At 54.9% G+C, this 10,071-nt stretch overlaps 1 protein-coding gene and 1 long non-coding RNA gene across 7 annotated transcripts in view; one reads left to right on the top strand and one right to left on the bottom strand.

Annotated features, from left to right (window-relative positions):
• Positions 1 to 9,692, bottom strand: LOC112666724 (uncharacterized). The gene is made up of 4 exons (XR_003140950.3): positions 9,577 to 9,692; positions 6,964 to 7,051; positions 4,299 to 4,590; positions 1 to 362 (listed from the first exon to the last, which is right to left on the bottom strand). It is a non-coding gene; the product is annotated as an uncharacterized LOC112666724 (long non-coding RNA).
• FCHO1 (FCH and mu domain containing endocytic adaptor 1) overlaps positions 2,949 to 10,071 on the top strand; it is a 26,892-nt gene continuing 19,769 nt past the window's right edge. For 2 of the 6 annotated variants that reach the window (XM_025458001.3, XM_025457998.3), the window contains exons 1-2: positions 2,950 to 3,047; positions 8,671 to 8,741. In XM_025458001.3, the coding sequence (XP_025313786.1) occupies positions 8,715 to 8,741 (27 nt within the window). In that variant the 5' untranslated portion in view covers positions 2,950 to 3,047; positions 8,671 to 8,714. Of the gene's footprint in view, positions 3,048 to 6,167; positions 6,279 to 8,670; positions 8,742 to 10,071 lie in introns of those variants that run through there. The other 4 variants (XM_025457996.3, XM_025458002.3, XM_025457999.3 and 1 more) reach the window with 4 other exon arrangements.

Here is a 10,071-nt window from a genome sequence, read left to right as displayed (position 1 = left end):
TAAAGTAATATTAGATTTTAACTCAACATACAAAATAAATATTCATAAGTCCATACTGATGTGAATGATCAAAGAGATAAACAGGGAGAAGAGAGGAATTCAGAATAATTTGTGGGGAGAAGTGTGACTCCCCATCCATTGTGTGTGGGTGGCCCATGGTGACTTCCTTCCATAGGGCACAGCATCAACAGGAGGAAGAGAGTCGCTCCACAGTGGAGACACTTGACAGAGGCCACTTCAGGCAGGTGATCCAGGTCAACATCATAGTGAAGAGTCATACCCATGGCATGTCCTGTGGACTTGGTGTGACAAGCAGAGCACTTCACCTCTGTAGTCCTCCTCAAAGCTGTCACCCCAGGGCCCTGAAAAGACACCAACAAACCACAAATGGGGGATTTCCCACAAGGCACCTGACTAGTTCTTCTCAAAACTGGTGAGGTCGGGATCCCTGGGTGGCGCAGCGGTTTGGCGCCTGCCTTTGTCCCAGGGCGCGATCCTGGAGACCCGGGATCGAATCCCACATCGGGCTCCCGGTGCATGGAGCCTGCTTCTCCCTCTGCCTGTGTCTCTGCGCCTCTCTCTCTCTCTCTGTGTGACTACCATAAATAAATAAAAATTAAAAAAAAAAAAAAAAACAAAACTGGTGAGGTCATCAAAAACCAAAAAGTCCGGGAAGCCTGGGTGGCTTAGCAGTTGAGCATCTGTCTGCCTTTGGCTCAGGTAGTGATCCCAGGCCTGGAGATCGAATCCCTATGAGGAATCTGCTTCTCCCTCTGCCTAAGTCTCTGCCCTTTCTTTGTGTCTTTCATGAATAAACACATGAAATCTTTAAAAACAACAACAACAACAACAACAACAACAACAACCCAAGAAAGTCTGAGAAACTGTCTCACCCCAGAGGTGTTTAAGGGGACTGGATGACTATATGTAATGTGGAGTCCTGGGACAGAGAAAGGATACTAGGGAAAGTGGAGAAAATCTGAATAATATATGGACTTTAGTTAATAATAATGTCCCATTATCGGTTCACTAATTCTGACAAATGTACTATATTAATGAAAGGTGCTAATAATAGGGAAAATTGGGGACGCCTGGGTGGCTCAACGGTTGAGCATCTGTCTTCGGCTCAGGGCATGATCCCTGGGGTCCTGGGATCGAGTCCCACACTGGGCTCCCTGCGTGGAGCCTGCTTCTCTCTCTGACTATGTCTCTGCCTCTCTCTCTCTCTCTCTCTCTCTCTGTCTCTCATGAATAAATAAATAAAATCTTAAAAAAGGGGGGGAAATTGGGTGTGGGGTACATAAGAACTCTGTACTATCTTCATAATAATTCCGTAAATTGAGGGGATCCCTGGGTGGCTCAACGGTTTGGCCCCTGCCTTCAGCCCAGGGTGTGATCCTGGAGTCCCGGGATCCGGTCCCACGTCAGGCTCCCTGCATGGAGCCTGCTTCTCTCTCTGCTTGTGTCTCTGCCTCTCTCTCTGTGTGTCTGTCATGAATGAATGAATAAAATCTTAAAAAAAAAAAAAAACAACCCGTAGATTGAAAACAGCTCTAAAATAAATCGTTTAGGGACGCCTGAGTGGCTCAGCAGTTGAGTGTCGGCCTTCGGCTCAGGTCATGATCCCATCCTGGGGTCCTGAGACAGAGTCTCACATCGGGGTCCTGGCATGGAGTGTGCTTCTCCCTCTGCCTGTGTCTCTGCCTATCTCTCTGTGTGTCTCTCATGAGTGAACAAATAAAATCTTTAAATAAAATAAAATAAAAATAATAAAATAACTCATTTATTATAAACAAATAAACAAACAAAAAAACACATCTATAGTTGCCAGGGGAGCAGGGACTGTTAGGGGCAGGGGTGGAGGCAACAAGAGACCCAAGTAGGAAGCAGAGGCAGCCTACAGGCCTGGTCTCTTGCCACCGGGGCATACAGAAAAATGGACGAGGGGCAGCCCCAGTGGCTCAGCGGTTTAGCACCGCCTTCAGCCCAGGGCCTGATCCTGAAGACCTGGAATTGAGTCCTACATCGGGGGCCCTGCATGGAGCCTGCTTCTCCCTCTGCCTGTGTCTCTCTCTCTGTGTATCTCTCATGAATAAATAAATAAATAAATAATAAATAAATAAATAAATAAATAAATAAATAAATAAATAAAATATTTTTTAAAATTAAAAAAACAAGAAAAATGGACGAAGTGGGGTGTTTCAGAGACACGGGGCCAGTAGGAACAGCGTGGAGGTCAGGAAGAGAAGACTGTGAGACTCCAGGGCCTCTGGCCCACGCTCCTGAGCTGCCCTTACTGAGCTGGGGTTGCTGATGGGGGAGCAAGCCTGAGGCGGGAGGTCACCCCAGTGTTTCAATGAAGGGTTGAACGGCAAGGGGCATTTGACATCTCATTTTATGAGGGCCCAGGTGTGGGGGACGAAAGCCTTTCTGATTTGTGGCAAGACAGCATTCTTGGGGATAGCTCTTCCCAGTCCTGGGGCCAGCTCCCTGAGACTGCCCCCAAGGATGTGGGCTTGCCGTGTGGCCTCCTGGCAAGTTCCTGCCTCCACGGTGTTTTTCTCCATCTGTAAAATGGGAATCAATGACGTCCCGCCCGCAAGCCTGTGGGGACCTCACATGAGCCCCGCTCAGTGCCCGGCACACGGTGGGACCCCGATAAACTGCTCACCCCTTCGCCCTCCCCCTGGGTCTCCGGTGGCGGGAGAGGAGCCTGTTGCTTTAACTTATGCAAATACACTGCGGGTGGTGGAAGTGGGGGGTAATGAGAAAAAAAAAAAAGCAGCCTCATCTCTGGATCAGCCAATCAGCTCTCCGGACTGACGGAGCCGGCCGCCTAAATGGCCCAATGGCGGGCCGCGCGGGCTCCAGCCCCGCCCCCGCCTCCGGGGGCCGTCTGGTGGGTGGGGACTCTCGACGCCACGCCCCGGGGGCGGAGCCAGGCGGCAGCCGCGCCGCAGCCGCGGAGGTAGGGGCGGGGCGGGCTCGGGTGTCAGAGACCGAGCCGCAGGTGGCGGCGGGCGCGGGGCTCGGCCGGAGCTCGGGAGGTGAGTGCTGTCCTCGGGACCCCCCGAGTCCCCTGGCCCGCGCAGCCCCTCATGCGCACCGCGCCCGGTAGCCCCGGAGGCCACTGGGGGCAAAGGCGCGGCGGGGCAGGAGGGATGGCGAGCTGGGGGTTGGGGGCTGCGCGGTGGGCCCCTGGCCTCCCAGAGACCATCATCCAGGGCCTGCGGAGGGAGACAGGGACCCCTCTCCAAGTCCCCCGTCTCCTGGCCTAGAACCGGAGCGTGCAGGATGGTGGCTATGACGTGAGACCCCTCCCCAAATCCCTTTATTCTAAGCCTGGATCTGGGTGTAGGTTCCAGGGCTGCAAAGATGGGGGCGCCGCTCTCCCTCCAGCCTGGGACCCAGACAGCCGAAGTGGAGACCACGCTCAATTTCCCTCTTTCCACCTCTGGTCTGCAGACCCCTGAGGACCAAGATGGAAGAAGCCCCTTCCCTTTTTCTCCACTGTGAACCGTGATGGGCCTGGAGGAGGAGCTGGGGGTCCCCGGGCCTCTCCTCTAGACTGTTCTATCCCAGTCCCCTACCGCAAGGATGAGGTGGGGGGCGTTTCACTGTCATCCTCTGCAGGGACCCCCAAAGTTGGAATTCTGGGGAGGGGGTCAGTGTGGGGTGCCTTGCCTCTCTGGGACGGGCCAGGCCAGGCCTGGGAGGGCCTGAAGCAAGGACTTGGGGGTGGTCCCTGCCTCAGTGGGGGGTGGGCAGCAGCATCTGTTCTCTGGGATTAAAATAAATCGAGGTAAATTAGGATCTCGCCGGAGGCTGACTGCGAGTGGGGTGCGGAGGAGGGTTGTGGGGTGGGCGGCCCCTCCATCTGCCTCAAATCTGGGAGTTGCCTGCCCCAGCCGCAGTGGGGACCAGGAGGCAGCTTTGATGGACCTGCCTCACTGGTGACCTTGGGCAGGTGACAGCACCTCTGTGAGCCTTGGTTTTCTCCTTTGAAAATAGGGATGAGGGCTTGAGAGGCTGTATTCTCTACAGATTCTGAACCCACACACCCCACCATATACCAAACTATAACTCCCTACTTCACTTAAGATGTGGTTTGGGGGTGAGAGGGCAATGGGTTTGGAGACCCCCTGACATGCCTTGCTAGCCTCTGAACCTCAGTTTATGGTGCTGCAAAATGGATTCGTGGTCACTCTGGCCTTGCTGCAAGGGCTGTTCTGCCAGAGAGTAAAACATGTTACCCGGCTGCAATCATTGGAATAGGGGCTCCACCGCCCTCGTCTTACCGGTGGGACTGCCTGGGGCACACCCTGACCCATATATTGTCACCCACGCCAGGGGTGAGCCGGTTCCATGGGTGGGGTGGCGGGTAGGAGGAGGTGGAAGGCACCAGGCCAGCCTGTCCCCTGACTCTGCGGTGGGCACAGGGGTGAGCTCAGAGCTGGGAGTCCAACACCACCAGGTTCAAACTGATTCCTCCCGTGTGTGGCTTTGCCCCCCTGGGCCTCGGTATATTCTCCTGTGAAATGGGCTGGATCCCCCTTGGAAGATCAGAGGAGACGTGGGAAGACGGGAGCCCTGTAAATACAGACACGGTCATTATAATACTAATTACAATATTAGCGATCATAAATGAGGTCACAGCTGACAGGGAGAAGGGAGGAGAGAGGGGAGCCTGCCAGGGTGTTGCCAGCTGCGTCTCTAGAGCCCGCCAGTTAGGTACACAGTTGGCGCTCAATAGGTGTTTGCCAAAGAGATGATAAAGGGAGGAGACTAGTGGCGGAGGATGGAAAAATTACTGAGCTTGACAGCCTGGTCACTGTGCGACATGGGGCATGTGCCTCAGTTTCCCCATTGGGGTGATGGTCAAGATGAGACACTGCCTCGAAGCGCCATTGTAAGAGTCGAGCCAGATTGTGTAAAGGTCACTGGTGGCCGGTGGCGAAGGGAGGAGGCTCCTGACAGGACAGGTCATTGAAACAGCGCGGCCACAAGGCTGGCTAGTCACTGGAAAGGGAGAGAAAAATCTCAGACTGGCCCCCCACTATGCACACACTAGTGTCCAGGAGGAGCAAAATGTCAGAGCCTGTTTCATAGGACCCTGGAGGCACAGAGGTCAGGGTAGGCCCAAGGTCACAGCAGGAGGTCAGGGCTCTGGACAGGTGGCTTAGAGCCAGTGAGCTCTGCCTTTGCTGACTCCAGTCCTGTCTTGTTTTATCTGTTCCTGGGCCTGCTCACATGCTCGACCCTGCGCAGAGCTGTGGGTTTTGGGGAATTGGTGCTGGGAAAGCAGAATCTCCAGGCAGCACCTGGGGCTGTCAGACACCTGCCCCCGCCCCCCAGGACTCCTCTCCGCTTCCAGAGGATGGGGGGCATCCTGGTCCAGCTGACTGCCTGCTGTGTGACCTTGGGCAAGTCCCTGTCCAGCTTTGGGCTTTGCCCTGGTGCTGTGGAGGCCCAGAGTCCTGGGTTGGAGCAAAGCTATTTTCTCCATCAGGTAGAGAGGCCTCCATGTCTTGGACACGGCACTTTCAGAGGCCCATGAAAGATAAGATGTTTTAACTTCTTTCAGAATCAGAAGGGAAAAAACATGGGCTTGGGGGTCAAAGAATACATTTTATTTATTTATTTATTTATTTATTTATTTATTTATTTACTTATTCTTAACGAATTCATTTTAACACATACTATTAATATATTCATCTCTGTGCCAAGGCAATTTGTAACATATAGTTTGAAGTCTTTTTTTTTTTTTTTTTAATTATTTAGAGGAAGGGGCCCATGAACATTGTCACGCAGCCCTGGGTTTTGAGTGTCAGCTGTGCAGACACGAGCATGTTACACTCCCCTCTCTGAGCCTTGGGTCCCCCTCTGTGAATCGGTCACCCACCCGGGGATGGGGATGGTGAGCCGTGGAAAAGCTTAGCCCAGGATGGACGCAGTGTGTGGCCTGCTATAATTTCACCACTGTCATCATGATTATTATTTGTTGGGTAATAACAGCCCCAGGCTGGGGGCCCCTAGGCTCAGGTGCCTCAGTTTACCCATCTGTGGCTGGCCCAGTGCCTGAGAAGTCCCAGGGGTGCGGGCCTGGTGGGGGAGGTGAGGTGGCGGTTGGGCGGTAGGCGGGGCAGGGTGAGCTTCCTGTCCCCCCCACGCACACAGGCCTCCGCTTGGTGCTGACGGAAGTGGCAGGGGCCGCGTGGCCATCTCCTGGTGCCCACCCTGTCTGTCAGGGGCCCCAGCCCTGCTCGCTGCCCTGTCCGGTGAGTTTGAGCCCTGTCAGGAGGAGCCCCCCCCCACCCCATTGCCTTCCCTCGCCCCCCTCAGGAATAGAAGGAGGGGCCCCTCTGCCTGGCCTGGGGTTTCCGAGAGACACAGCAGGTGTCACTTCCTGGGCCGGGCAGGAGCCTGCGGGAGGGCCACCCTTCGCTCTGCCCCCCTGCCCCCCATTGGGGTTCTGAGCCGTGGGACTGGTTGTGGGGGAGCAGAGGGGACACAGAGACCCAGAGCCACACTAGGTGGTTCCAAACAGGCGTTCTTTTGGCAGACAGGCCAGGGACAAAATCACAGCACCCCCCGGGACTTGAGTTACTATTCTGTGCCTCAGTTTCTGCATCTGTAAAGGTGCGATTGGGTCCCACGGTGTGGCTGTGAAGGTTGAGGGAGCCGTACCTGTTGGGGGAGTTGGGTACGGACTGGCCCTCGGTGCATTGTGGGGGGAGGGGCCATCTAACGGGAGTTGCGAAAACAGTAGTGAGATCCTCGGTTCCTGGGGAACTTGGGCCCGGTGGCTCCTTGGATCCTCTAAGAAGCATCTTCTAGCACAACTTTCTCTACCTGTGCTGTCCGATAGGGCGGCCACCAGGCCCGTGTGGCTGCTGAGCCCTGAAAGCAAGGCTGGCCCAACTGAGGAGCTGGGGGAGGTTAATGGTATTTAATTTTACATACATTCTAATGAAGTCACCACACCAGGTTAGTGGTTCCCGTATCAGTCAGCGAAGCTCTGAGGGATTTGGAGATGCTCGAGGCCTAAATCCTGGACAGAAATGAAGACAGGAGATGGGAATTTTAGAGCTTTAATCCTTTTCGGATGTCAGCCCAGCATGCCCCCCTACCAAACTGGGTTTCCTCAGGGACAGTGCCAGTGACGGTTTTCTCAGGGGCCCCTGCATCACCCAGCACAGGGGGGGTCATTGGGAATATTTGTGAAATTGAATAATTTTTTGTCTGGTGAACTCTTATTCATGCTTCAGCACCCCAACTCCCATGGCCCCCTCCTTCGGTCCAGGTTCCCACAGCCCCTTCTTCCATTTGGCCCAGCCCTGAGCCTGCAGGACCGGTGTGTCTGCGCCCAGCTCTCTACCCCTCAGCTGGGGACTTCTCAGGGACCAGTCTCAGGACTGGATTATCTCATGGACCCTGGCATTGTCTTTGCCATGTGGGCACATGGTGGCTGCTGGGTAACTCATAGAAGTCAAGGAACCTGGGTAATGGTTCCAGTTAAACTCACTTTCAAGATTAGATAAACTGAGTCTCGGTGAAGGCAGCCTCCTCTGAGGTCCTTGCTTGGTCCTTTCCTTGTGAAGCCCGAGGAGCTTGCCCATTTGTGGTCACCAGCCCTGTCCCTGCTGCCACTGTGCCTCCTGGGCTCCCAGCTGCTGCCGAGCTCCCCGAGGGGTCATGAATTATGGATGAGGCCTGCGGGCTCCTGTGACAAGCCCAAAGTCCAGAACGTGCCAAGGACACCAAGTGTCCCTCCCTCGCCAGGCGGCTTGGCCCAGCCCCCTCTTCAGGGAGGCCTGGATTTCCCCAGCAAGACCCCTTCGAGGCATCCCCTCTTGTTTTGCAGATGGGAAAACTGAGGCACAGAGCTGCATAGTGACTCAGACACTGGCTTCTGGGAGTCAGGGTTAGGACCCATAGGGGCTCCACTATCAGCTGGGTCATCATGGTGAGGGGTGCATTGTCTAGCCCAGGAGTGTGCATAAGATGGGGACCATTGTAGAGGGATTTAGGAGACCCCAAGGGATCCTTGGGGACACTGGAGGGACCCCGACCCCCTTGTGCCTGATCATAGTCCCAGTGTCCATTTCTCAGCAGACTCTTTCCCATAGGAGCTGCCCAGCGTGGTGCTGAGTGCTCAGGTCTTGATCAGTTGGCCCAGGGTGTGAACCTACTGTCATTTCCTGGCTCTGTGACCTTGGCAAGTGGCTTCTCTTCTATAGGGAGGCCTCAGTTTTCCCATCTGTGAAATGGCCCTGAGATTTTCTGCTTAGGCTGGGGCTCATCCAGTACTCTGCTGCCCCCCTCCCAGTGAACTCCTATTTGTATTAAAAAACCCCAACTCCCATGCCCCTTCCTCTAGAGTAGGCTCCCTCTAGACTGGGCCCCTATCCCTCTATCCAGCCCAGCTCTGATCCCACAGGACCTGGGGCATCTAGATCCATATTTGTCCCCCTAGAATGGAGGTTGCTTAGGGGCCAGGCCTAAGGATGAATCATCTCAGGGGCCCCGGCATGCTCCCAGCCTGGGGCTTTTGGTTCCTCCTCTATCATCTCTCTTCCTCCTCCACGGGGAGGACAATTGGAATTTCCCCTCTTCAGGTCCAAGCTGGCCATGGCTTTGCAGCTCAAATTTGCTTTTCTCTTTGGACAGGCACTAAACAGGAGCCTGCAGGGGTCTCCACAGAGGGCATCAGGATGTCGTATTTTGGAGAGCATTTTTGGGTAAGACCCACTTTTATTTTGATGGGGGCCCCTGGAAGGGCTTTTATGGAGATGGGGGGACTTGACAGCTTATAGGCAGAGCCTTGGACAAGTGGAGGGTCAGCAAGGTATAGAAGGTAAAGTGGAAGGAGTCAGGCTGGGTTTGTGTCTATATCCTCTGACCTCACGGGCCTTGTGACCCTGGAGCTATGACTTGGGCAAGTCATAGCTTGAACAATGGAGAAACTGAGGCCCAGAGTAGGATTCTCTTTTCAAGCTGCCTGGTGAGCAAATGTAGCATCAGGGCTCGAACCCAGGGCCAGGCCAAAATTCCAGGATCCAGGGTCATTTCAGCCAGGGAATTTCCACGTCTTTCCCATTCTGGAGATTTGGGGGGTTTCTTGACTTGGGCCACTAGGGAGTGGCCCCCTCACTCTTCTGCCTTCTGGGCTGGGGACCTCATACTATGACTCCAGGGAGCTGAGCGAGACACACTTGTTTTCATTCCTCCCTTCATTCCCTCCCTCCCTCCCCACCACCACCACTCCACACCCAACCGACTGTGGAAGGTGCTAAGGCTCCTCTGAAGGCTTCGTCCTGGCTCTGACCCCGAGGAGCTTGCACTCTGGGAGACAGAGAGCCAGCCAGAAACCTTCAGCCCCGCAGGGTCAGGGCTGGGCCCAGCCTGGGGGGCAACCAGAGGAGGGGCCAGGACACTGAGCCATGTTTGCTGTGGGCTTTGAGGGGTGAGATTTTCCAAGAGGTCAGAAAGATGTTCCAGGCAGGGGGAACAGCCTGAGCAGAAGCCCAGAAGTGGGACACAGGTGACTAGTTGAGGGCACAGGGACACACTTACAGGGCCGGCCTAATGAGGAGCCACAGAGGATGTGTGAACAGAAGAGTCTAGGGAGGACCAGGGCTGAAAGCCCCTTCCCCAGTAGGGCCCTGAGCTCCTGGAAAGGAAGCTTGTTGCTAGGCAACTGGTTGCCCCTGGCAACAGGCCTGCTCCCTCCCCAGCTGGGGCTCCTCTTACTGCCACTTGCTTTCTTAAAGGGGCCTCACCCCCCTTGCCACCTGCGGAGAGGGGTGGGGGGAGAGAGCAGAAGGGAGATGGGACCTGACCTCCACTTTCTCACCCGCGTGTGACCCCAGCAAGGGGCCCACTCCTCTCCGAGCCCCCTTTGGGGCCTCTTTGTAAGGGGATTGCCTGTTTGATGATCAATTGTTGCCCACATTTTGGAACCCTGACAGCGGCACCTACATTTATTTTAAATTCTGTTTAATGGTATGAGGCACCTACATTTATTTCAAATGCTTTTTAATTGCAGGAGGCATGCAAGCTTACTGCAGA

Source organism: Canis lupus, chromosome 20 (assembly GCF_003254725.2).
Source record: "Canis lupus dingo isolate Sandy chromosome 20, ASM325472v2, whole genome shotgun sequence".
Taxonomy (NCBI): Eukaryota; Metazoa; Chordata; class Mammalia; order Carnivora; family Canidae; genus Canis; species Canis lupus.
Note: the sequence above shows the minus strand (reverse complement) of the source record. Positions and strands in the feature narration are given on the sequence as shown.